Raw genomic sequence first — 27,417 nt, 5'->3', positions numbered from 1 at the left:
TAGAGAAATAAGTATACTAATAACTATCATAAGTATGGTAATGAGTAAGAGAAGTACAATATCTGTCTCATCTACAGGTGTTGTGGGAAGGAGGGAGATGGGGCATTGGTGGTGGGAATGTTGCACAGGTGAAGGGGGCTGTTTGACTGAGGCCTAACTGCATGCATGTTTATGATTTTGAAATTATTTTAAATTAATAAAATAAAAAATAGATACGTGTATGTGTGTGTGGGTGTGGGGGGGGTCATTCTTCAAGCCATTGTAAACTGGTCTTTCCTTACATTCTTTGACTGCTCCTGGAAATGGGTATGTAAAAAAGGCTTTTTTATATACTTTGTCATTTAAGAATTAATAGGAAAAAATTTTTTTCTTCCTCCTTTTTTCTTTCCTTAAGAGTTAATTATATTTACAAAGAATTTATCAAATAGAGATGTTAGAAATCAGAATTATCTGTTTATGTCATAGGTGTATATATGGCAATGCATATTTATAGAGAGAATACTAGTTTTTATAATGGCTAATGATAAACCTGCTGTTGGAATATGTTCAGATTGCATTTGATGTTATGGGGAAGGTTAACTTGTTTCTACACTAAGGATGAGATTTTTAAGAATAATTTTTATTAATTTTATTTTATTATATAGTTGATGTGCTAAAGAAAATTAGCATTCCGTCCGTTTTTATTGGCGAATCTTCAGCAAATTCACTGAAAGAGGAATTCTCATATGAAAAAGGGTAAGCAACGGATGTTAAAAACTTAGTTTTAACGTCCTTTTTCACAGAGCAGAATTATGTAGCATTACTTGAAATCAAGTTTAGAATGAACATTGGCCTCAAAAACATTTCTTGGGGCCGGGCGGTGGCGCTAGAGGTAAGGTGCCTGCCTTGCCTGCGCTAGCCTTAGATGGACCGTGGTTCGATCCCCCAGCGTCCCATATGGTCCCCCAAGCCAGGAGCAACTTCTGAGCGCATAGCCAGGAGTAACCCCTGAGCATCAAACGGGTGTGGCCCAAAAACCAAAAGGAAAAAAAAAAACATTTCTTGCTGTCACTCTGATTTTAATGTGCTGTATTATACTGTTACCTCTGTATATGATCATGTGTTGAAGAAATATTCATGTCCAAGAGATCAAGGTATTCATTCACATTGCTGAAAATTGAGGAGAGAAATACAACACCTAAAATGACATGTTAAGCAAGTAGGTTGACAGGGATCACTTCTGGTGGTGTGGTGCTGGGAACTGAACCTGTTCTAGTGCTTTGAACCATCCACCTGGCCCTAGTGACACACTTTTACAATGAGGACATGTTTCCTTTCTGTTTGTTTGTTTGTTTGTTTGTTTTGGGACCACACCCAGCTGCTTTCAAAGGTCATTTCTGGCTCTGCACTCAGAAATCAATCCTGGCATACTTGGGGGACCATATGGGATGCCCCAATCTGGTTTGGCCACATGCAAGGTAAATGCCCTACCCACTGTGCTATTTCTCTGGTCCCCTACTTTCAATTTTTTAAAAACTTGATTTGTAATAAAAATTCTCTCATCTCAGCACTGTGGGACATAGAATGAAGCAAACTTAGGCACAGTGCTCATTCGGCTGCACATATACTAAAATTGGAATGATATTAGCATGGCCCCTGCCCAAGGATAACACGCAAATTCGTGAAGCGTTCCATGTTTAAAAAGAAGAAAATAATGGGTGGAGAGGAGGGGATATTTGTGGTGGGAATGTTGCACTGGTGAAGGGGGGTATTTTGTTTATGACTGAAATCCAACTACAAACAAGCTTGTAATCATGGTGCTTAAATAAAAATTTATAATAATAATAATAATAATAATAATAATAATTGATTGGCACTTCATTGCTCCTACCCGGTACAGGAATCCCCTCCCTTCTATCCCCTAAAAAGAAAAAAGGCAGGAAGGGGCTGAACACTGAGAGTTAAGAGAGTGAGTCAGCATTTTCTAGCAGCTAGTAAAATCCAGGGCTTTGATGCATGCCTCCCACTGACTTTCTAATGCAGCCCAGCTCTGTTCTGGGTTTCATCCAAGAATCTGTGGGTCTGGACGTGCTTGGAAAGGAAAGATTTTCTGTTCACTTTCTCCTTTTTTTCCCTGTAGACGTTTTTGTTTGCTTGTTTTGGGGCCACACCCAGGCAGTTATCAAGGGTTATTCCTAGCTCTGTGCTCAGTGATTACTCCTGGCAGAGCTCAGGGGACCTTATGAGATGCTAGGTATTGAACCTGGGTCGGCCGCTTACAAGGTAAGCGTCTTGCCCTCTGTTATCACCCTGGCCCTTTCTCGGTAGATTTTTGATGTTTAATTGTAGCCTACATGCGATAAGCACAGAATATCTTCATAAAGTTGGGGAAGGGAATTTGGCTCTTGTGGCTTTAAGCTGTTATGTGAAATTATTTGTCGTTCACCTTCGTGTGGTTCTAAGACTAATTAATACTTTCCTTTACTTCATTTCCTCATCTGTAAGAATTCTGTATGTCTTAATATGTATTTTAGGGTGTTGTCTGTTTTAAACAAAATGGAGATTTGAAATGCCAAATGCCTTTTAAAAATATATTTATAATGTCATGACATGGCAACTCTTTACTTATGGTAATTTATTTTTATTTCGTTTCAGGGGCCACATTATCCTAGTTCCAGAATTCAGTCTTCCACTGGAATACTACCTGATCCCATTCCTTATCATAGTTGGCATCTGTCTCATCCTGATAGTAATTTTCATGGTAGGTAAAAGAGCTTTAAAGAGTTTTTTACAGGGCCCGGAGAGATAGCACAGCAGCGTTTGCCTTGCAAGCAGCCGATCCAGCACCAAAGATGGTTGGTTCGAATCCCGGTGTCCCATATGGTCCCCCGTGCCTGCCAGGAGCTATTTCTGAGCAGACAGCCAGGAGGAACCCCTGAGCAATGCCGGGTGTGGCCCAAAAACAAAAAAAAAGTTTTTTGGAGTGTTATGGATTACTCTTTTTTGTGGTGGTATTGTTTTTATGTGAATTACTCTTAAAAGCACTGTATTGAGGGAGAAAAAACTTTCACAGGAGCACATATATCATGAGTCTATTTATATAACTAATTCTGAAAAAAGCAAAATAAAATCTGTGTCAAAATTATGTGATCAGGGACCAGAGAAACAATACTCCCTACTTTGTGCTCAGGAGACTGTATGTGGTACCAAAGATCAAACTGGAGTCAGCTGCATGCAATAGTAGCCCCTGTACTATTTAATACTCCAGTATTAAATATTGTGCTGTACTGTACTCTTATATTTCAGTCCTGCTAGCTTTTTTTCCTTTTTTGGTTTTGGTTTAAGTTTGGGGCTATACTTGGAAATGCTCAAGTGTTACTCCTGGCTCTGCACTCAGGAATTACTCTGGGCAGACTTGAGGGACCATATGGGGTACCAGTTATTGAATACAGGTCAGTTGTGTGCAAGAAAGCACCCTGCCTGCTCTACTGTCTCTCTGGTCCCAACAGATACTTTTTCAAAAGGTGGTAAATCTACTCCATTTGTATTTATTGAGGTTAGACATAAATTTGGACTAATTTCTATTGTTTTACTTTCATATTACTTCCCCCCACACTGCTGTACTACAGCATACCCAGCTGTAGTACTTAGAGACCATGTGACACCTAGAAGTGATCCCAGGCCGCCATGCAAATCATGTGTTTAGCATTTTGAGTTTAGCTTTTTGGCCTTCTATGCTTTTTTACAATACTATGTTTTTACTTATTTTCCCTTTGTTAAAAAAAAAGTTATATTGTTTTCTTCCAATGGCCATTATTCACCTAATAATAATGCACAATAAGGTATGCAAGAGTAAAGTGTAGACCTTGATCCATGTATTTACACATGCATGTGTTGGAGCCATCATCATCCCGAGTCAGAAGAAAGAGAGAGCAGTGAACTCTGAGGCTGCCTCACACGTCCTGGCTGGTGATGATGCCTCCCTTTGACTCTTCCTTCCACTCTCCTCACATCTCCCCTGTTCTCCCAGACAACCATAGGTCTACTCTGGGGCAGTCTAGGTTACTTTGCATTTTCTACAACTTTATGTAAATGGAATCATAAGTTATGCCTTTCAGCATCCACCTACTTTTTTCCGAAATAACAAATTCATATATCACTGGGAATACTAACTACTCACTTTTTTTTTTTTTTTTTTTTTTTTTTTGGTTTTTGGGTCACACCCGGCAGTGCTCAGGGGTTATCCCTGGCTCCAAGCTCAGAAATTGCTCCTGGCAGGCACGGGAGACCATATGGGATGCCGGGATTCAAACCTTCTGCATGAAAGGCAAACGCCTTACCTCCATGCTATCTCTCCGGCCCCTAACTACTCACTTTTGATTGCCCAGTTATACCAATTCCGTTTCTCTGTTTCCCTGTTGGATGTTATGCTGTTTTTTTTTTTTTTTGTTTTTTTTTTTTTTGGTTTTTGGACCATACCTGGTGATGCTCAGGGGTTATTCCTGGCTATGCTCTCAGAGGTCGCTCCTGGCTTGGGGGACCATATGGGACAACGGGGGATCCAACCGCGGTCCGTCCAAGGCTAGTAGTGCAGGCAAGGCAGGCACCTTACCTCTAGCGCCACCACCCGGCCTCCTTTTTTTATGTTCGTTTGTTTTTGAGTCACACCGGGCAGTGCTCAGGGGTTCCTCCTGGCTCCATGCTCAGAAATCGCTCCTGGCAAGCTCGGAGGACCATATGGGATGCCAGGATTCGAACCAATGACCTTCTGCATGAAAGGCAAATGCCTTACCTCCATGCTCTCTCTCCGGCCCCTATTCTGTTTTTTTTCCTATTGGGGGCTCTTGCCCATAAATTCAGTATGACAACTGAGGTTAGTTTTTACATCTATATAAACTTCTGGTTGTTGAGAGGAGAGAGGAAGAAGAGCGGAATATTTCGGTTTTATGGTAAATGTTTAAAATGTAAGAAACCAATTTTAATATCTGACCAGCAGTGTGTCAAGTGTCAGGCCATTATATTTACTATCATCCATTTTAGTTTTCATTATTCAAATAGGCCTAAGGTAGTTTGAATTCTCATTTTTTATTGACTAAGAATATTCACCTCTCCATGAAGTATTTTTTAAAATATCTTGCCCCCCTTTTCTGTGGGGTTACTTGTTTTCTTCATGCCCAGTTTTGAGTTCTTTGTCTGTTGTTTTTTTTTTTTGGTTTTTGGGCCACACCCAGTAACGCTCAGGGGTTACTCCTGGCTATGTGCTCAGAAGTTGCTCCTGGCTTGGGGGACCATATGGGACGCCGGGGATCGAACCACGGTTCGTCCAAGGCTAGCGCAGGCAAGGCAGGCACCTTACCTTTAGCGCCACCGCCCGGCCCCTCTTTGTCTGTTTTCAATGCAGACCCCTCACTAACTGCTTATGCAAGCATTTTGCAAGCTTTTCCAAGACAATGACTTGTTTTTTTCTATGTCTTCTGAGGACTGAAGCCCTTAACTTTGAAGTAGTCAGTTGTTGTTTTTTTATAATTAGTGGACAAAAGTAGCATTTTGTCCTGACCTGCCTTCTTTCATTCTTGCATACGTCATAATCATAGTTGCATTTTTTTCAGATTTTTTTTCCCCCACATTTTGAAATACAGGTATTCTGTATCAATTCTGTCCATTTGCTTCTGAAGCTCAGAACACATCTCCCAACTGCATGAAGTCAAACTAGTGTCTAGGAATTCTTGCCCTCTTGTTCTTGACCAAGTGGGCTCAGGTCTGTGAACTGCCATTTGTAGTTTTGCAGATAGATAGCTATCATTTAGAATGTTCCTGAGAGCCAGTTGAAGAAAACTTAGGTCCATGAATAAAAAGTCAAAGGCTCACTTAAGGGATAACTTAATCATCAATATAATTTAATGCTTTAATGAGCACCACTGCATTTAGGTGTGCTTTAACTTAAACCTTTTCTGCAGAAACTTCAAAGACATAATTTTAATGACCACTTTGTATTTGTGTTTAATATCTGACTTTTTTTTTTTTTTTAGATCACAAAATTTGTCCAGGACAGACACAGAGCTAGAAGAAACAGATTACGTAAAGATCAACTTAAGAAGCTTCCTATACATAAGTTCAAGAAAGGTAACTGTTTTTATTTTGTTCATAATCACCCATAGTTTATGTACGAATTCCTGGAGACCTTGCTCTAATCATACCACTGTCATTTCCTTGGGGCACACAGGGCCCTTTGTCTCCATCACTGTCAATAAGGGGACAGATGAGGGAGATGTTATACTCACATGCTCCCTGCTGGTGACAGGAAGAGGGGGTGCTTGGCCTGCAGAGAATTTAGAAGGCTTTTCTCTCCTGAGTCAGCAGTTCTGAATGCCAGTCAGTGGAGCAAAAGCTTCTTTGCCTCAACAAATGTTCCTCCTTCCCTCTCTCACCACTCATCCTCTGCCTTGAACAGTGCCTTAGTAAACTAACCTAACCTAAACTAAACCAAACCAAGCCAAACCTAAACCTAAACTAAACCTAAGCTAAACTACTAAACAAAACTAAGTGGCTGTTTAGTATCTTCGGTGTGTCACCCACCACATGTGATCATCACTCTTCAATGGAGGAGGCACATGGTAGGTGTCTATCTCCCTAGAAAGCAAGCATCTCTATACAACCAAGAGTGGGGTGTGACCAGCACTCATATTTGCTGCGTCCAGTAATGAACTCTTCAGTTTTTATGCAGGGAAGGATGATTTTGACTTGGGGGTGGGAATTGGGGACCACACCTTGTGGCGTTTGACTCTGAGGTCAGGATCACTCTTGTTGATGTTCAACACCATATGTAGTGCCAAGGGGTGGAACCGGGGTGAGCTGTGCACCAGGCAAATGCCTTCCCCTTGCACTGTCTTTCCTCATAGAATGGCAGAAGCCTTAGACCTTTAAAGGTCTTCTAAAGCATAAATGCTATTTGTTACAACCCTAGAAAGGCATGTGAAAATATCAAAAACCATGAATACAGGAATAAGGAAAATCATATGTGCCAGTCTAAAAGAGAATGTTCTCATTCTTGAATTGAAAGCATTTTCATTTTCTTGGTATTTGGGCCACACCTTGCTGTGCTCAGACCTTGCTTCCGACAGGGCTCGAATCCAGGTCAGCCACATGTAAGGGAGTGCCTTATCCATGTACTCTCTTCTTTAAGCCAGCATTTTAATTTCTAGTAATTCTACACTGTGAGTTCAGGGGATCATTGATTTTCTTAAATTCTACACTGTGAATCCAGGGGATCACTGAGGTGTAACCAGCAACCCTAAATTTGAGGCAGGAGATTGGAGCATAATGGGTATAAAGATCAGGCCAGAAGTACTCGGGTTCTGATGAAGCCTGGCTGGGCTTCTGGGCTGCCACTGAGTCCTTTGTAATCCTGTACCAGAGTCCTTCTACCCTCTCCCAATGTATCCTTCATCTCTGAGTTTGACTAATAGTAATTCCTTCAAAGGTTGATGGAGAAGTTTAACCAATATGTGAAACTACTTCTCACAGTGTCAGGAACAGAGTACCTAGAAGTTGTAGCAATTATTACTAAACTACTCCCTAAAATAAAAATGGTAATTATCAGTGGTGCAAGCATCTCTATACAACCAAGAGTGGGATGTGACCAGCACTCATATTTGCTGTGTCCAATAATGAGCTCTTCAGTATTTATGCAGGGAAGGATGATTTTGACTTGGGGGTGGGAATTGGGGACCACACCTTGTAGCCCCTGACTCTGAGCTCAGGATCATTCTTGTTGATGTTCAGCATCATATGTAATGCCAAGGGATGGAACCGGCTAGAAATGTAGCCTTGAAGCATAGGTTTTATGATGGAGATGATGAAATCATAAAGTCACATAAAGGTACTTGTAAAGTGAATACTGTAAGTTTTTATTTTTCTGGGAAAGCATCAGTTATCCTAGGATTTGGCATCAAGAGTCAAAGCAGTTCATTGGTTGTGTGTGTCCCTCCTTGGCTCATTGATTGTATATGTCCCTCATCCTCCAGTCTGACAGTGCACAGATGTTCAACTTCCTGCTTTGTTGCATCTTCTCTCTCTTTGGTGCATCTCTGAGAAGATGAGTGCTTTGAGTACTGCTTTTCTTTTTTTTTTTCCAGAACAAGTTGATTTATTAATTCAATAGCAAAGAGCAGAAAAAATGCACCTGTAGAGCCAGTGAGCTCTTTCAGGCTAGACTGGGGCGGCTGTGTGGTTGGAGTTTTGAGGCACAGTGGCACCTTAAAAATCCTGGCCAGCAACCAGAAAGCACCTAGCAGTGGTTAGGTTTCCCCAGGCAGGTCATGAAGCCCTGGGTATACTTAGTGCTAGGGGATAAGTGTGAATGTGGGGGGTGTAGTCATTGGAGGTAACTTATCATGCATCCCCTCCTCTGGGGATTTAGCCTTACTGTTCTTCAACTCCCGCCACACAGAAAACATTTTCAGCACTGGCATTACCATTTCTGCTACATAGGAAGCAGTAATTGCCTCCTCATCGTTTTCTTGTCTCTAAAGCTCATTTTACTCATGTTTCCTAAGTACTTGTTATTGGCCTCAAAATAGCTCTTCTTTTGAGATCGGTATTCCAAGGTTCCAGCGATGTTCAGTGAATGTGTCTCTCTGGTCTGTAATGGCAGATATCGCAGTTTCACAGCAAATTTAAAAAACCTTTGCACTTACCAGCCCGGCTCTTAAGGCTGCAAGGTAATCTCTGTGGAGGCCCGTCCCTCCACCCCTCGTGAAGGACTTAGACCTCCTAAGATACAGCTAATCCCAAAAATGTGGCTTGGATTTGGAAAAAATATTTCATGGTGCTGGGTTTAAGTCCAGGGTGTCTTGCCTGCAAGCCCTGTGTTTTACCATTGAGCTGCACTTCCAGCCTGCATTTATTTATTTATTTATTTATTTATTTATTTATTTATTTATTTATTTATTTATTTTGGTGTTTGGGTCACACCAGCAGATCTCAGGGTTACTCCTGGCTCTATACTCAAATTGTTCCTGGCAGGCTCAGGGGACCTTATGGGATGCCGGGATTCAAACCACTATCTTTCTGCTTGCAAGGCAAATGTCCTACCTCCGTGCTATCTCTCCAGCCCCTGCCATTACAATTTCAAATTATCAGACATTCTTGTTTTGGAGAAACTGGAATGGTACTTTGGCCACATGCAAGACAAGCACTGTATCTCCTGCATTTTCTTCAGTTCCCAGATATTTTTCTTTTACAACCCACACATTGTTATTGTTACAAGATAATTTACATAGGAAAAAACTTTTATTTTAGTTTTGGAAAGCAGCAGTATATAGCATTTTAAAATAGCATTTATGTAAAAATGAAGCAATACTTAAGTTTTACAAATCAGTTAACTTGCCTTTGTTTTAGACTTAACAAAGTTACTTCTTTCACTCAGAAAGAAATGACCCAGAAAGCATTCTCAAGCAAATGTGGTTAAAAATAAAAGTTTTTTTTCATGGCCGAAGAGAGGGCAAACAGACTTGGGTTTGATCCCCAGCATATGGCTCTTAGCCCTGTCTAGGAGTTATTCCTAAGCAAAAAGCCAGGAATGATATCTGAGCACTGCCAACTATGGCCCCACACTATCAACAAAAATCCCAGAATTGGGGTTTTCACTGTATTTTCTTGGTTCAGATTTTCTTGGGAACTGGTATGGAGGAAGGGAGGATAAAAGTTAAGATTCAGGTTGGTTTTATTTTCTAGTGAGCAGAGTGATCATTGTATATTGGCAAAGTGAGGACTAGAGGATTTCGTGCATGAAATTCTCACTTTGAAGCTTGTGACCCCTTCCAGGGTAGGTTGTACCTCCCCCCCAAACACACACATAAATGCAGTAAATTCCAACAAGTTTGATATAGCTCTGAATGTTCCCTCCCTCTTACTTTCTATTTTGATGAGACATTCTGATTGATTTTGGTGGCCCTGTGACCAGTTCTAGTTTCATAATCCACTAAGCTATGTGCATTATAGATGACTCATCTCTAGAAACAGTGCTCCCTCTTTGGTGGGCGATTAGGCCACACCCTGCTATATGTTTGGAGGCCATTCCTAGCTCTGTGCTCACTAGAGATCCTTGGCAGTACTTGGGGACTATAAATAGTGTCAGAGTTTCAAACAAGGGCCAGGGCCAGGAAGGCAACGGCTTTACTGTTGTACTTACTCTCCTTCCCACAATACCCCTTTCTGTATCCCAGTTTATGTCCAACATTTTATTTCTTGGCTGCATTCAGGTCCTCACCTACATTTTGTCTTTATGAACACCGTAAGGCAGAGAGGACAAAAGGGTGTGTGTGTGTGTGTGTGTGTGTGTGTGTGTGTGTGTGTGTGTGTGTGTGTGTGTGAGAGAGAGAGAGAGAGAGAGAGAGAGAGAGAGAGAGAGAGAGAGAGAGAGAGAGAGAGAGAGAGAGAGAGAGAGAGAGAGATTGATTGATTTCACCCTGACTCTTTGGGAGGAATACTCCATGATAAGGAATAGAAGGGAGCTGAGAGGTTGCTGCTGGCATCCAGGGAGGGCAGGCAGGGGCCTAGTTCATTGTGTCTAGATGCCTTTCTCAGCTCAGTGATAGATGAAGGCTCCCAGAGAGGTCATCATCACACCTATGGGCCCTGATTCCTCCCCTCTCATCTCAGTACCTCTGAGAGTTAAACTATGTGCTAGAGGCATTTATTATCCCTTTTCTGCCAGGGAATAAACTGGCTTTTGGAGGAAAAAAAGTTTTTGAGTACAAATTACTAAACAATACATAATTATTTTGGGACTTGAGACTGCTGAGGGGGCCAGAGCACAGGGTCCCGAGACTGATCTCCACATCAGTTCCCATACCACCCAGCACTCAGCACTGCTGCTGGCATTGTCTGAGCATAGTACTGGGAAGCTGGAGCCAAGGCTGAGCCCCCGGCATTCTCCTCATATATATCTTGAATTTGAGGATTAATATAAAACCTGCTCCAACGGCCTGATATTGGAGCGGTCTCCAGCAAGACTGTGGACTGCCCCAGTTGTGGTGAGTGATGTGTTTCTTACCATTTTCAGCTTCCAGCTCACACCACCTGCTTTTTACTACTCTCTGAGTTTGTTCAATCTCTTAATCCCACACCTGACCTGCCCTCCATCCCAGTGTGGCTGGGAAAGGAGCAGCATTGTATTAAATGTTCCTAGTTGGCCTAGCTTTCAGAGCCACCAGATGGTGTCTACACTCAGATCAAGGACTGCTGAATATTTCATTCAATCACTTAATCACCATGTGTACAACCTTCCTGTTCAGGGACCATTGCTGACTCTGCGAGCATACAGCAGGCCTGATGGTCAGTGAATGACTCTGCATGCAGCTCAGGTCAGTGGGCTACTTGGCTAAGTGGAGGCTGGTTAGAGAGCATCAGAAGTGCCCGATACGTACTATGTCACTCCTCCACATTCATTCTTTGAGGAAACTGAGACTGATGTGTGAAGTGTCTTGAACAAGGCTGCCTAAGATGGTGCCACCATTCTGACGTGCACTTAACACAGCTACTAGGCCCAGACTACTTCACCACCACAAACGACTTTACTTCTTAAGTTCTGTGGCTAAAAAAACAGGGCCACTCAAATATGGAGAAACTATAGAGTGACTCCAAAGACTGGCAGAAAGCTCAGTTCACATATTCATTCAGGCCTATGGCTAAAACAAGCACGCAGTTGGTGGCTTAAAATAATACACATTTGTGCTCGCTTCGGCAGCACATATGCTAAAATTGGAGCGCTATAGAGAAGATTAGCATCGCCCCTGCGCAAGGATGACACGCAAATTCGTGAAGCATTCCATATTTAAAAAAAAATAATAATACACATTTACGGGCCAGAGTGATAGCACTTGGTAGGGCATTTGCCTTGCATGCTGCCAACCCCGGTTAGTTCCCTGGCATCCCATATGGTTTCCTGAGCCTGCCAGGATTTCTGAGCACAGAGCCAGGAGTAATCCTTGAGTGCTGCCAGTTTGGCCCAAAAACCAAAACAACAACAACAACAACAACAACAACAAGAAAAAAGAAAATATCACCTCAGAAATTTGATGGGGGCCTCCTGGGAGAAGGAGTACTCAGTGGAGCTTCATTCTTTTCTAAAAGGATATCTAAGGGAGAAGCCTTTTCCAGTCTTCTCCAGCTTCTAGAGCCACCAGTCTTGTGACTTGAAGCCAAGGTTCCTGCTGATGTTCTTGCATTGGGAAAGACTTTGCTGGTTGCTTAGCCTCACATGGAGGGGATGACCAGTCTATATCTGTCCGTCTGGGTAAAATGATGCCAAGAGCCAGCCAAGTCCCAATCCTTTTGAAGCCTATTACTAATGGACCTTTCACAATGTCATGACACCAATTTTGAGATGTCTGAGAAATCAATCGTGACTGAGTTGCTTTATCTATTAAGACTATCTTCAAAGTCCATGCAAATGAAGCAACTGTGTAATTACGGATAATTATAGATATGTTAGTCCTTTATGCTTTTAATAGTTTGAGATGCATATATAATTAGTCTCAGCAAATTCTTCACACAGAACCTTATATTTGTTACAGAACTGACTTGATAGGTGGTAGTATTTTAATGAAACTCAGCATAATGAACAAAAATGAGTCATTTTTCATAAAAAACTCCTCTATTTAGGAGTGTTTCTGCATGCGCTGTTTTAAATAGCTGCCACATGTGAAAGGGGGTGTTAGGATGTTGTGATGGTCCATCGGCATGTCCGTTCACCTGCCTCCCGGCCCCATGGAGGTGCTAACTAGTTTTTTTCCCCTAACATGTGTTTAGCGTCAGCACCATGTTGAGACTCATCACAGTGGTGTCCTAAGCCACTACTGAGTGGCTTGACGTATAAACACAGCAGTGGACATCAAAGTTGCAATTTTTGTTAAGTCGCATTCCATTTTGAGCCACCAGTGGTCCATGGTGAAGTTAATGTATTAATGCCATGCTGAGTGAAAGCACGAATGACTGGAAGGTTAGTTCAGTCATCAGAAATGAAGAGGGCAGTGCAGTGACATTACTAATCAACACGGCATGCCAGGCCCTGGGCTTACTCTCTCCATCTCATAGTCCAGACAAGAAGATAGCATCTTTTCCAGATCAAAGACCAGGATGGCAAAGTCTAAGTCACTGACCAGTTGCAATGAACTGGTAAAAGCTCAAACTAAGGTCTGAAACTCATTATGTCTCCAAATGTGTTGATGTGTACTCTCTGATGTCTCCAAATGTTCATTCTGTTGTCTTGGGGGCCATACCAGCAGTGCTTTGGAGACAACCTAATACCAGGATCAAATAAGGGTGTCTGCATGCATAGCTGTGCTCCAGGATTGAGTCACCTCCTTGACCCTACCACCCTTACCCAATGCATTTTTAATCATATATAGAATCTTTCCGTTTGATATATTTTTGTTTGGGGGCCATACCAGCTATGCTCAGGGACCCCTCTTCGTTCTGTGCTCAGGGATAACTCCTGTTATTCTCGTGACCATATAGGGTTCTAGGGATCAAATCCAGATCTGCCATGTGCAAAAGCAAGCTCCCTACATTAGGCTCAGCCCTCCAGTTTATTTTAGGACTAGAGACTTGAAGAAATATGAAGTGAAACTTTGATCTTCAGCATAAATTTTTAAAAACTATTAGTTGAAGTTACATACAAATGAACAGAATTACTCTTCTTAAAAAAGAATCTTTTGCAAAGGTAATCAAGAGGGTAAACACATTCATACCCATTTTTCTTATTTTAGGTTATTATATGGTTCCTAAATTCAATTACTAAATTTGAAAAAAAAAATCCTAAATTTGAAAGTGCTCCTTAATCTGACAAGTCAAAGCATTTAAGGATATTTAACCAGCAATTTTTAAAAAATGGAGGAAGGAGGGGCCAGAGAGATAGCATGGAGGTAAGGCCTTTCATGCAGAAGGTCATTGGTTCAAATGCCGGCATCCCAAATGGTCCCCCGTGCCTGCCGGGAGCGATTTCTGAGCATAGAGCCAGGAGTAACCCCTGAGCACTGACAAGTATGACCCAAAAACCAAAAAAAAAAAAAAAAGGAGGAAGGGGATGGAGCAATAACAGTGGATAGGGCACTTGCCTTCCATGCAGCAGACGAGGGTTTGATCCCCAGCATCCCGTATGGTCATGAAAACCACTAGGAGTATGGTCACCCAAGTCCACCAGTAGTAATTCCTGAGTGCAGAGCCAGAAGTGACCCCAGAGCATGCATGTGCACGTGCACACCCCCCCACACACACACCCAAGTTCTTAAAGCATTTGCAAATTGAATACTTTCCCCTTCATCTTTCAATTTTTTATCTACTGTTATGGTATTTTTTTTTTTTGTCATAGGAGATGAATATGATGTCTGTGCCATTTGTTTGGATGAATACGAGGATGGAGACAAACTGAGAATCCTTCCCTGTTCCCATGGTATGGATAATTGCATGGTACTTTGTATTTACATCTAGAATAATCTGTACTGAGAGCTCAGTATTCAAGAGGGAAAGAGAAAACAGTTATTAGCACGGCCTGAGACAGGCCCTCTGCCAATCAGTGTTACCAATAAAGGGTGGAGATAGATGCATCGTTTTTTTCTTCTCTTGCCCCCCCCCCCCCACCAGATGCTTATAGATCAGAGAACATGAATAATAAGGTGGCAAAGGAATTACGGATCATGTCGTCAGCCACGGGCCACTAACTTCTACACATTTTGTTTTGACAGCATACCACTGCAAGTGTGTAGACCCTTGGCTAACTAAAACGAAAAAGACCTGTCCCGTCTGCAAGCAGAAAGTAGTTCCTTCCCAGGGAGATTCCGACTCAGACACAGAGAGCAGCCAGGAAGAAAATGAGGTGTCTGAAAATACCCCTCTCCTAAGACCTGTGGCATCTGCCAGTACCCAGTCATTTGGGGCTTTGTCAGAATCCCACTCACACCACAACATGACAGAATCTTCGGACTATGAGGATGAGGACAACGAAGACAGTGACAGCAGCGAGGCCGAAAATGAAGTGAACGAACACAGCGTTGTGGTCCAGCTGCAGCCTAACTGTGACAGGGACTACAGTGTCGCTAACACCGTGTGACCTTCCGAGAGCGGTTGTGTGCTTACCTAGATATATATTCTGATTTTCTTTTGTTTTGTTTTGTTTTGACTCCCTTCAGAGATTTCGATAGAAATAACTGTTAGCATTCTACAGTGTAATCGGATTACTGAAGTCCTTTCTGAATCTGGCATTTCTCTGCTAGGGTCGTGCTTCTTTGCACTAGCAACTAATAATAAATGGGTGCTGGTGGTCCAGTACCAACTCTTAACTTCTCTTGGAATGAAATAATAGCCAAAACGTTTTGTAAAAGGAACGTCTCAGAATAGCTTGCTTTTAAGACTGAGAGCACAGTACGCAAGTGTCCTGTGTGAGTCAGCCTGTCAACGCTGTGGCCACCCTGAGCATGAGCTGAGCCCACTCCCATCATGCCCATCAAGGCGGGTTGCCCGGGTGGAGTCTGCACTGCCACCAGGAGACACACGAGCTAACTGGAAGTGTTCTCTTCTGTCAGGCCAAACCCAGAGCTGCCTTCTTCCCTTACCTTCGTAAGCAGCCTTTTTCTCCTGATAGAAATGATCTGTACCAGTGCAGATATCAAGGTTGGTTTTTTTTTTATTTTATTAATGTTTTTTAATATTAGTGTTCTATCTGAATTTGATTCATCAGTTATTATCTCTAGACTTAATGAATTTCAGTATTAAGGGTTTTGTGTTGTGATCAAAGCAAAAGCAACTGCTGTATGAAAATACCAAACTTCAGCAACTGCTAATATTCAGATCATATACCTCTTAATAAAGAGCATCTAATGCATACTAGCCCTGCTAAACTATGTACAAAGGAGATTTGTTCACACATTGGATTTCAAAATAAGTGCTATGTTTCAGAACTAATGTATTTAAACATGTATTATGGAAAGCTAAATTATATTATACATCATTGTAACTATGTAGAAAATGTAGTGTATAATCAAAAATGCTAAGAGTTTTTATATGGCTCGTAAGAAGGGAGTTTGAATGTTAATAAATACAATTTTCCACTTTAAGAACCAGCAAAATCATTTATTTTCGCTTTCTCTGTATCTACAAAATACAGGTATAGACTGAAATGATCACCTTAGAATTTTGTGAGCTGAAGTCACCAACAGCTCACCAGTGCTCAGGTGACCCTAAAAAATGACTCATTCTACCAGCAATGTACACTTGGACCCTGTTCAAGCAATGGTACATCCTTAGAGTCAACTGCTACATACAACCATCAATGGATGGAGTCACTTGTTATTTGTATTAATCATGTAAAATGAAAAAGGAGCAAAAATATTTTAGCATTTAAGTACACTAGATGAGCTTTTTGATAGAGAAAAAAAATTTCAATGCTAATGAAATTTCACTTTCTGGGGCCAGAATGGTAGCACAGCAGTAGGGCATTTGCCTTGCATACAACTGACCCAGGACGGACCCAATTCAATCCCCAGTATCCCATGTGGTACTTCTGAGCCTGCCAGGAGTGCAGAGCCAGGAGTAAACCGAGTGACAATGGGTGTGGCACAAAAACCAAAAACAAAGAAATTTCACTTTCTGAACAATTCCAGAAATAATTTAAAAATAGTATTTTCCACTTTGTGCCTTTGTGAAAATAAAATAAGAGCTTAAAAAACAGAATATTTACTGTGATAATGAAGCAAAGCTTTGGAAATCTGACATCCTTGCTGGCCCCAGTGTTACCACAAGAATGTTTATTTAGTTGTATAATTTCATTTAACAAATAGGTTACGAAGGTGAAATAGAGTTCAGTACTTGGCATATATATATATATATATATATATATAACTGCACAAGTAACCATTTTTATACAAATTAAAAAATCATACTTAATACAATATTTAAATGGGAAAAGTTTAGTCACAAAGACATAGCCTCTGAGTGCTAAACTCCTAATCAACAATTCATATCAAGGACTTGGTTCTTTTGAATTTGTTTTGTTTTGTTTTGTTTTGTTTGGGTCACACCCGGCAGCGCTCAGGGGTTACTCCTGGCTCTACGCTCAAAAATTGCTCCTGGCAGGCTCAGGAGACCCTATGGGACCATCCTTCTATATGCAAGGCAAAAATGTCCTACCTCCATGCTATCTCTCTGGCCCTTTTGAGTTTTCCTGAGGCAAAAAAAATTTTTTGAAATACCAAACTACTGTCAAATAACAAAACAAAATAAAGTAACTTACTTCCTTTACAAAGTGACTCTACGAAATAATTAGGATTGTTATTGGTCCAGCCAATTTTCTAATTAGGAAAGTAACAGTTGCCTTCAGACATCCCAGAGATTAATTTATTTTCTGTTGACTCTACAAATACATGTTTATTTAACATCTACAATCTCCCAAGTCTTCAGCTATAGAATCATTCGATCCATTAACCATTAAAGTTAAATCTTGTAGTTTTTCAAGCTTACCAATTACAAAGTAATGCAGGAGACAGACATTCTGGTGTATGGGTTTTTATAAGCTGTTTCTTTGGATTATATTTCTAAAAGACAAACCTTGTATAGAATTTCACGCATCCTAACGCAACTGTGGGTGATATGATCAAGTTCAAATTCTATTGACGGGCCAGAGAGATAGCACAACGATAGGGCATTTGCCTTGCATGTGGTTGACCCTGTAGGGACCCAGTTCGATTCCTGGCATCCCATATGGTCCCCCAGCCTGCCAGGGGCAATTTCTGAATGCAGAGCCAGGAGTAGCCCCTGAGCACCGCAGTTTGTGACCCCAAAACAATCAATTGGTCAATAAGTAAAGTTTAAAAAATTCTATTTACAATCAGTGCCTTTCTCTACTATTGCTAAGATAAAATGATACCCAACTAAACAATTGTGTGTAAATACTTTGGGCAAAGTATTCCAAGTGCTGAAGTATAACTTTTCTACCTTTCTTTTACATACCAGGATGATCAAATTCAGGATTCTTTTGCAGAGGAAAAAAATTGTTATGAGTAAGAAATTTCTTACTTACTAACCCAGCCGACTTAGATTGGACTGGGACCAGCTGAAAACCACTGCCCTAACGTGATGTATCTCAAAAGTCACCAAAAGGCCTTTTAAAACAATTCTGACTAACCAGGCCGCTATTAAAGGGACACCTGGGCTTATGAAATCTTTAATTCCAGGGTGGGAGGAGATCCAGAGCCTCAGTTTACCACCAGTTCCATATAATTCACTTAGCTCCATCCACCTTTTAACAAAATTTGAGTGTCAGTACAGTTCAGGGATTTTGAGGTCTTGGGGATAAAAATGCTGGGCACTGAACCCAGGACCTCAGACATCCCGAGCCACATTCCTGACCCAAATCTGACCATGCTAAGACCACAGAAAACATATCACTTTAAAGCAAGGCACTACAATGGCACCCTCCCATTATCTTCCCGCTCTGGAAGCAGGTATGCATGAGAGTCCTGCTGACTGATTTGTCTGCACACAGCCTCCAGGAGGTGTACAGAAGTCACAATTCCACCCTGCAGATGTGATAGCAGAAGCCCTTCTTCCAACGATACTGTCTATCTACACCCAGCAATAAGGACATTAGTGGTTTTATAGTGGATAAATTGAATGTCTTCTCAAAAAGCCTGCAGATGAAGATGACATGACCAAAAGCCATTTTTAGTAGATTTAACCCCATTACCAAGAAATCCCCAGGCACTCATTGACTATACTATATGAAATGGAGTAGGTCGTCAGCTGGAGTCTGAGATTTCATAGTACAATGGTGTAGTGGACATGGGCCTATCCCCAGTGTCAAAAACAAAAGTGTAACCAGTGGTTCAGTTCACATAAACAACAGGAGTCTAGAATATTTGGTTGGAATAAATTTATTTCATCTGTCTGTAAACAAGGTGTTTAATAGTTATGGCATTTTTTTAAATGCATATTAAATCAGATGAGTTAGACTGTATCCCAGATGTAACAAAGTGCAGGGAAAGAAATGGACAAATCAGCAACAAGATTTGTTTTTAAATCTGTACATTATCCACAAGGCCCAAACAATAGAAGCAAATACTAGAATGTCTCTAAAGAAGTGCCATTTGACAGAAACCTTGAATAGGTCAGTTAAAATCCTTCTCACAATAGCAACAGTTCATTTCAACAATATTATGGCACCGAATACATATGGAGAAAAAGATCACAAGACAGCCAAGTCCACAATAATGCAACTTCATATAAAAACTCAAGCTGCAAATAAAAATTGGTCCTATGAAGAACAAATTGGACACACTCCAGATGGTTATGTTGGGATACCTAATATCCATAATGGCAGCCTTTTACAATTTGACTAAAGAACAGAGCTGGTTTGCAAAGGAAAGGACAGGAACAAAAAAAAAAAATAAATAAAAAGAGCTATTGCGACGATGGAATGTCCCCGGGACTTAGATCGGTGGTCTGCGTCACTGTCAGGGGTAGGGGGTGAGGGGGCGGGTGCCTTTTGCTCTGGTTTTGTGGTTGCACTCACTCCGCCAGACTCTGAGAAAGTTTGTCTCAAGTGCAACGACAATACTAGAAGCAAACTGCTGCCGTTCTCAATAGCTCAACAGGAGGGAAATGAACTGGCTAATAAACCAGGCGCTGCATGAGGAAGATGGAAGCAAAGGGCACAGCTTCTGCGCTGAGGAGGGCGGGAGGAGAGAAGTGAAGGAAAGATGCATGCACGGATTTCCTCCCACCAGGTGCTACCAAAGGAAGACAGGGAGCTAAGTGCTGCAAAGACACTGATCAAATTAGAGATTGTACAACCGGCACCTTGCTTAAGATGAACTTATTTTAGTAATCAATATCCCGTTAATTGCTAAGACAAAGTGATGCCCAACTTGGCATGCCCCCTCCCCCCCCAAATTTCAAGGTAATCATGCAAATCATTATTGTGCTGCAATTATGTTGCCAGATAAGGGTTGGTTACATACAGTGATTGACATACAAATGGTCCATTTGGGCACACAGAACGGGAGCGGTGACATTAGAAAATAGGTAAAGAAAGATGATCTACCATCTCTATCTGGTAGCACTGTGGCCAGAATTGGGGCGGTGATGAAGACAGTTGCTAGGTAGATGGGGAGAGGCTGCTTTACACATCAGACCTCCTCAGGTATAAAGCGAGTTCATATGCTTTCTTGTTAAGTGTGCCTCCGTGGACACCTTCCTTTCCCATGACTATAACCAATGCTGGAGTACACAAGGAAACAAAACAAAAGTGAACAGAATTATTTAAAGGGGGAGGGGGCAGAAAGAAAGACACCTTTCCCCACCAACAGACGGATACAAAGGAGACACAGGGGCAGACCCCATCACCCTGCATTGCTGATAAAATTTCCAGAATTAAGACTCAAGCTTACAGCTAGGAAAGTTTAAGAGCAATTTTTTTCCCCCTAATACTTAACAGTCTGCCTAGCAGCTAGAACCCAGAGTCTCTCAAGTATTTTGCCATTGAGTATGCCTTCTTATTCAATCCGCCTCCATGGACCCCTTCTTTTCCCATTACAAAGACCAAGACTGAAAGAGAAAGAAGAAAAGTGTTTCAAAAGAAGGGTTAATCAAGAAAGTCACATAAGTTTTAGCAGACAGACCCCGATTAATACGTTAACATTAAGTTAGTTTTCTGTGAACTGCCAAGCACTGAACTCAACCAAGTCTCCAAAAAGAATTTTCAAAGTAGTAACGTACTGAAAACAACCATTAACTGCATAGACAATCAATGCAGCTACCCTGTAAACCATCTTGACACCAAATTTAGGGGGAAGGGGAGAGAATCAACACAATCAACCACAGATTGGTTCCTAAAATATAGACTTGAAAAATGTTTTGTATTAAGAATACATCCCTAAATCTGGCATGCTTGATTAAGTGAAAACCATTGTGTCTTACCAATGAGCTGTAAAATGTGTTTATTACTTCCAGAAGAAAACCAATACCAGATTTTTTTTCAATACCATATTTTAAAGAGCACTTTCAGTGCCATTCAGAAAAAGATGAGTTAATACTTAAGGCCTGTGTTTGAAAGACAAAAAATAATTAAGGCCTGTGTTTACTGATAAACTCACTGTATTAGGTTTGCTTCTGAGTTATTGCTTCTTCAAAGGTCTACCTACCTGGTCTACTTTGTCTTTCTGTGGTTGTCAAATTTCTCGTCGCTGCCACTAGATGTCAGTAGTGCAGAAGGGAATGCAGGGCCTAGTGGGATGTCACATAGTTGATGCTCTTTAACCTGCACTCAACTATGTTCTGAGGGATTCCTGTCTACTCTTCTTTCTACTGATTTCCCAATCGAAATGATGCCCTTCCACACCCCAAGATTTCAGGGGCTTTGGTAGGGTCACAGCCAAATACAACGGAATAGCTTCAGGATCTTTCACTTACTAGATCCACTTTCCAGTTAGATGTGTCTGCTAAAGGAGGCCTCTTGCATTTACATGGATTAGCATATTTAAGTCTATCTGAAAATTGGGGCTGGAGCACAGCGGGTTACAGTATGCTTGCCTTGCCCTGGGTTAGACACCTGGAACATGTGATCCCCCGCCCTGCCAGGAATGATCCCTTAGAACAGCTACGTGTGGTCCCACAACAAAACAAAAATAAATAAACCTGAAAATCAATTGAATATATTAATGAACATAGTTTTGAAAGTTTCTTTAGAAAAACCAAGATTTCAGTCTGGTAAAAATTTCTGCATTACTGATAACACGAAAACACCAGACTTTCTGACCAAGTAAATAAAATCTAATTTAGATGATGTCTTTTTAAACAGACTGACTCCAAAATCTTTAATTATTTCTCTCTTCCCTGGCAAAGTATCTACATTTAAAAATGAGCAAATGTTAAATTTTTTTCTTAATGATTACAATTTCAGCGTCCAAAGACTTGGAAGAATAATTTTCCAGCCAATTAGAACCATTTTACCAGGCGGTAAATGGTCAATGGACTTGCCAAGCAGTTGAAGAGGCAAGTTTTGAGTTTAAGAAATCGGAAAACGAGGCATTGATGTGAATATGCTAGTTTATAGTGGAGCCAGCTGCTATAGTTTCAAGAATCTGATGTTCACGAATCTCTTCCCTTCAGTGCTGGGGAGTTCACAAAAACCACCTTAATAGCCATTATGGACTAACACTTTTATGCACTGTTAAAAAAAATACCGCTTCAGAAGTCGCACCAGCGTGCAACTGGGAGCTGAAAGAGCTCAGGCTTACCTCTACCAGCTCTGCCGACGGCCACGTTGTATGTGGGTTCCCCACCTTGACTCTTTGTCCGGATGTCCATTGTGCAGTCACCGTCCACATAGAGACTGTCTCTGATCACCGAGCACTTCTTCGCCCCAAGAGTCAAACCGTTGGTAAAGAAGCCTTCCCGGTCTTTCCCGACAATCATATCTATTTCTACGGGCTGTGTGGCACCAAAATAAAAGAAAAGGGGGGGGGGGAGGGAAACCACCAGGAAGTCACAGTTAATTCCTTTTGCGCTAAGCTCGCTTAGGTGCCAACTTCGTATGACCTCTTGGGAGACCTCTCTCTCCAGTTCACTAAGGTCAAGCCAAGTGCCCTTTTTTTCCTATATCATTAACTACTACTACTACTCCAGCAGAGTCAGGGGGGAGATTTCGGGTGGGTTAAGAGGATTTCTTAGTTATCTAAGTAAACTCAACCAGCTAACTAAACAGTCCCTGGCAACAATCTCTCCAAATAGTAGTGGATAGGACCCAAGCTGCAACAAGAGTTATTTATAAACAGCCTCAAGTCAGGTGGTGCTCAAGATTCTACCTACAAACTCTTCCAACAACTGCGGGACTCTCCTAGTCGGTCACACTAGGTCACGGCACGGCAGATTTTAAGTGACACCAAAGTCTCCTTATTCCCAGCTTGGCACACCAGAGCGCATAACGGTGGCACCTCCAAGGCTCGACCTCGAATGTCCACGACTCGAAGCCTCTCCAGATTCCATTTCTCTCTTCAAGGCTTTCCAGCCAGGACCCCCCCCCCCCCACACTCCACCTCTGCCCTGTCCCTAAGGCCCTCTCCCTCCATGGACCTCAGACCTCAAGAGGTACAGGGCAACTGTGGGCCAGGGGGAGAAAAAGATGGAGGGAAACGCAACGCAACGCACCGCACCGAGGTGGGCGCCGCACCGGAAAGAAGAAAACGTGCATCGGAACATATTCCATGAATAAGGAGGAAGGCGTCGCCCCCATCAGAACTGCAGAGTCATAGCAGGCCCAGCCTTCCCCCAGCGCCCTCACTCCCGCAATCTGCCCGGCCAGGCGGTGCGAACTCGCACACAAAGGCGCAAGGACTGCGGGGCGGTGCGTTGCGTTGCGGTGCGGGAGGGGAAAGTTGTCACCAGATGCCCATTGTTTTTTTTTTTTGGGGGGGGGGGGGAATCGCAGCCCTAGGAAGCCGAACTCAGGGCTCAAGGCCGGGTGGGTTGCATGCACCCCGGGCCCCGCACACTTAAGCCTTGGCTCAAGTCATCAAAGGAAGCCCAGAGCTTGCAGCGCCCGGGGAGGCCCCAATTGCGGGCGTTGCTATGGGGAGGCGAGCGGGGCGGGGGGCTGCAGAGGGAGAGGGGAGGGAGAGAGAGAGAGAAAGAGAGAGAGGAGAGAGAGAGAGGAGAGAGGAGAGAGAGAAAGAGAGAAGAGAGAGAGGAGGGAGGGAGAGAGAAGAGAGGAGGGAGAGAGAGAGAGAGAGAAGAGAGAAGAGAGAGAGGAGGGAGAGAGAGAGAGAGAGAGAGAGAGAGAGGAGAGAGAGAGAGAGAGAGAGAGAGAGAGAGAGAGAGAGAGAGAGAGAGAGAGAGAGAGAGAGAGAGAGAAGGCCGGCATTGCATTTCACACAATTCCTGCAAGAGGCCAGTCTAGGGACCAAGGCCAAACAATACAGCAGAGCCTGGGTGGGCTCGTGGCAACCGGCGACACCCTTTCCCAACCCCACTCGCGGGCTCCAGGTGGCAAAAAAAAAAAAAGGGGGAGGGGGTCCCCGGGCACCAGGCAGCCAGCCAGCCATAGAGCCGAGCAGGGCAGCCCGCAAAGCAAACGCAAAACGCACCGGCAGGGTCGCCCCGGGAAGGGCCCCATTGGGGACCAGCGCGGAAAGCAGCCCAGGAGCGGGGCGCGCGCCAGGTTGCGTCATTGGGGATAACGGGGATCGATGCCTTCCAGGGGCGGCATCCAGAGGGGGGGTAAAGAGAGAGAGAAATCAATGGCAGTTCGCCATCTTGGAGCATTAAATTTCAAAAAATAAAATAAAATTGGGGAACACGAAGCAGTCCCCCCATTCCTCATGCCCATCCCAAAGCCCGATCGCGGCTGGCTGGCTGGCTAGGGCTCCCCGTTACGCGCGAGCAAGCAAGCCCTTGCACCGAGTGCGTTGCCGACCCGGGGACTGGGAGGCCCGGAGGCCCTGGAGCCGGCCAGCCCTGGGAGCAAGGCATGCATGCCGGCCAGGGTTGAGGTGCAATGCATGCAGATGAAGATGCAACCCGGCATCCCGGCCTCGCCCACCGCCCGGCCGGCTCACCGTGATGCTCTGGAAGACGCCCCCGGCCGTGGCGGCCCACACGTATTTGGCGTCGCAGTAGCCCACGATGGCGGCCTCCTGGCAGCAGCCATCGCACATCAGGTTGTCCACGTAGCTCTGCCAGCCGGCCATCTTCGGCTTCGCACTGCAGCGGGACGGGACGGGACGGGGACGGGGACGGAGGAGAGGCAGCGGCAGCGGCGGCAGCGGCGGCGGCGGCGGCGCGGGGGAAGGCGGGACGCGCGCGGGCGCGGGGCGGAGGCGGGCGGGTGGATGGATGGAGGCGGCGCGGCTCGCGCGGCTGCTCTCTGCGCAGGCACCGAGCGACCGCCCCCTTGCCCGGGACGGGCGGCGCGGAGCCACGGGAGGGAGGGAGGGAGGGCGGAGAGGGTGCCCGGCGGGCCTCGGACCCGGGCCCGTCGCCCCGATCGCGCTCCGAGTCCGTTGCACGGGCGATGCCAGGCAAGGCGCGCGCGCTGCTCTTTGTCGGCGGCGGTGCTGCAGCCTCCCCTCCGTCCTCCCGGGGATCCCCCTCCCCGAGTCCCCGGGACCGCGGCCTGGAAACTCCTACCAACCACCTCGTGACTCTCTGGCCCCTGCCATCCGCGGGATCCAGGCGCCAGGCTCCTTTGGGGAAGGGCCGGGAGGGTTTTGTGGGACCCCGCTGCATGGCCTTGCACCGTGGCCTCGTCGCCTGCCAATGCACATATTCGAATCCCCTGGAGCCCCGGGTGAATCTCCAAATGAAGGATGCGTGGAAGCGATGGGATGGTGTCCTTCTTTGGGGGAGAGTGACTTGCATCGGGAGATGCAAGATGCAGAACGTAGCCAGGAATGAAATATCAAAGGAGTCGTGGCCGGCACGAATCAAGAGCATCTTTATGCTCTTCAGGGGGTTAATTGCAGAATTTGGAGCGACCCGGCCTGCAGGTTTCAGCTGCCTCGTCTCCAGTTAGCCTATGGGCGGATGAGAACCCCACCCCACCCCGTGGTTTCAGTTTTAGATGGAAACACACACACACACACACACACACACACACACACCTGACCCCATCCCAACCCATCCCAACCCATGGTTTCAGTTTTAAATGGAAACACACAACACACACACACACACACACACACACACACACCTGATCCCATCCCAACCCATGATTTCAATTTTAAATGAAAACACACACACACACCATCGCACACACACCTACCTGACCCCATCCCAACCCATGATTTTAGTTTTAAATGAAAACACACACACACACACACACACACCTGACCCCATCATACCCCATCGCACCCCATGATTTCAGTTTTAAATGAAAACACACACTTACCTGACACCATCCCACCCCGTGATTTTAGTTTTAAATGAAACACACACACACACACACACACACACACACACACACACACACTGCCAGTCAAAGGAAAGGAAGGCAAAGCGCCCCTGAGACTGAAAACTCGATTTCCAACTTCTTGGTTACCCATAAGGTTCAACTTGGTGACTGGAGAGTCCCATGGGGGTTGCCCAGAAAGGAAGATGGAATCGTTGCTAAGTAATCTAATTGGTTCTGAAGTTCCTTGCCATTTTCTGCTGTGTGTTTTGTAATGAGCTGCGCTTGCCAGGAGAGGAGGATGGAAAGGGGGAAACCCCTCAAGTCGGGAACCCAACAGATTGAGAACAATGTATTCCCCCCCCCCGTGTTCTGATGATAAAGAATAATACCTAGATGGTGCAAAATGTGTGCCAGAAATGTTCAGCTTTTGCATATGTGCCTCCCACTTTAGTAACAATTACTCATTGTTTACAGCTCTGCTTTTTTAGCGATGATTGTTGATGGCTTTGATTTTTCCATTTTAGTGGCTTATCATCTTCAGGTAACATGCATAGAGTTGAACTGTGAGACTTCATCAAACTGTGTACTTGGGAGTTGTGCTCTTAGCATATTAGGACTAAATGAATTTAAACAGTAAATAAAGGTGATGAGAAAAAAAGAAGTAATAAAGGGACCGGAGAGATAGCATGGAGTTAGGGCGTTTGCCTTTCATGCAGAAGGATGGTGGTTCGAATCCCAGCATCCCATATGGTCCCCCGAGCCTGTCGGGAGCGATTTCTGAGCATAGAGCCAAGAGTAACCCCTGAGCGCCACCGGGTGTGACCCCTCCCAAAATAGAAGTAATAAAATGATACTTCAAAGTGTATTAAAAAAGCTGAAAAGCTGAAGAAATAGTACAGTGGATAGGGTGCCTGCCTTGCACTGACCCCACTTTCATCCCTACCTAATACCACTCATCATCCCTGAGCCTGCCAGGGGTGATCCCTAAATGCAGAGCCAGGAATAAGGCCTGAGCATCGCAATGAATACCCACCTCCCAACAAAGTATTGACATTGAGTTTTATTATTTATTTGACGTTGTAGATATTTTATCTCTAGACTTTCTTCTTGCTTTAATAGCAAAATGGAAAATAACTAACCTATTCTTAGTTTTATTGTTGTCTTTAAACAAACTAAATATTTTGGACATTCAAATCTCAGAAGATTCTAAAAAACATCTACTAGGCAAAACAGGAATTTAGAATTCCTCAAATGTTTCCAGCAATGACAGTTCGTTTTAGTTGGGGAGATGGCTCAGCAATAGAACCCTTCCCTTGCATAACACACACATACAAAAGTGCTCTTATCAAAATATAAAAACAATTTAAATTATGCTAAATATACTTTGTATATCAGATTGGATTTATAGTTTTGGCTTTTAGGTGTATATTCAAGGCAAGTCTATGATTCCTTTTTAGCACTATTTTTGTGTGCCTTTTTTTGGCCGGGAAGAGACA

At 43.6% G+C, this 27,417-nt stretch overlaps 2 protein-coding genes, 1 non-coding gene and 1 pseudogene across 5 annotated transcripts in view; 3 read left to right on the top strand and 1 right to left on the bottom strand.

Annotated features, from left to right (window-relative positions):
• The window catches only part of RNF13 (ring finger protein 13), a 98,987-nt gene extending 82,881 nt beyond the window's left edge, over positions 1-16,106 (top strand). For both annotated transcript variants that reach the window (XM_049785347.1, XM_049785348.1), the window contains 5 exons: positions 645-735; positions 2,635-2,740; positions 6,009-6,102; positions 14,354-14,434; positions 14,727-16,106. In XM_049785347.1, the coding sequence (XP_049641304.1) occupies positions 645-735; positions 2,635-2,740; positions 6,009-6,102; positions 14,354-14,434; positions 14,727-15,091 (737 nt within the window). In that variant the 3' untranslated portion in view covers positions 15,092-16,106. The remainder of the gene's footprint in view (positions 1-644; positions 736-2,634; positions 2,741-6,008; positions 6,103-14,353; positions 14,435-14,726) is intronic.
• LOC126026892 (uncharacterized) lies at positions 1,584-1,680 on the top strand (annotated as a pseudogene).
• Positions 11,713-11,819, top strand: LOC126026742 (U6 spliceosomal RNA). Its single transcript, XR_007501963.1, has one exon. It is a non-coding gene; the product is annotated as a U6 spliceosomal RNA (small nuclear RNA).
• A 2,786-nt stretch (positions 16,107-18,892) lies between the features above and the next one.
• Positions 18,893-24,842, bottom strand: PFN2 (profilin 2). 2 transcript variants are annotated; one of them, XM_049785372.1, is made up of 3 exons: positions 24,588-24,842; positions 22,272-22,464; positions 18,893-20,253 (listed from the first exon to the last, which is right to left on the bottom strand). In XM_049785372.1, exons 1-3 carry the CDS (start codon positions 24,717-24,719, stop codon positions 20,156-20,158), a joined length of 423 nt encoding a protein of 140 aa, XP_049641329.1. In that variant the 5' UTR covers positions 24,720-24,842; the 3' UTR covers positions 18,893-20,155. The 2 variants fall into 2 exon arrangements, with proteins under 2 accessions (XP_049641329.1, XP_049641328.1); XM_049785371.1 differs by having other exon boundaries at positions 18,893-20,580; positions 24,588-24,840.
• Positions 24,843-27,417: the final 2,575 nt, after the last annotated feature.

This window comes from Suncus etruscus, chromosome 13 (assembly GCF_024139225.1).
Source record: "Suncus etruscus isolate mSunEtr1 chromosome 13, mSunEtr1.pri.cur, whole genome shotgun sequence".
NCBI classification, from domain to species: domain Eukaryota; kingdom Metazoa; phylum Chordata; class Mammalia; order Eulipotyphla; family Soricidae; genus Suncus; species Suncus etruscus.
This window is presented reverse-complemented; position numbering and strand designations above follow the sequence as displayed.

What these genes read in the sequence shown, in the direction of transcription:
- PFN2 (XM_049785372.1), bottom strand. Translation starts at nt 24,719, where the DNA reads ATGGCCGGCTGGCAGAGCTACGTGGACAACCTGATGTGCGATGGCTGC. An exon ending in GCGTCTTCCAGAGCATCACG is followed by an intron (nt 22,465 to 24,587) that starts GTGAGCCGGCCG and finishes GGTGCCACACAG; the next exon opens with CCCGTAGAAATAGATATGAT. An exon ending in CGTCGGCAGAGCTGGTAGAG is followed by an intron (nt 20,254 to 22,271) that starts GTAAGCCTGAGC and finishes TGTGTACTCCAG; the next exon opens with CATTGGTTATAGTCATGGGA.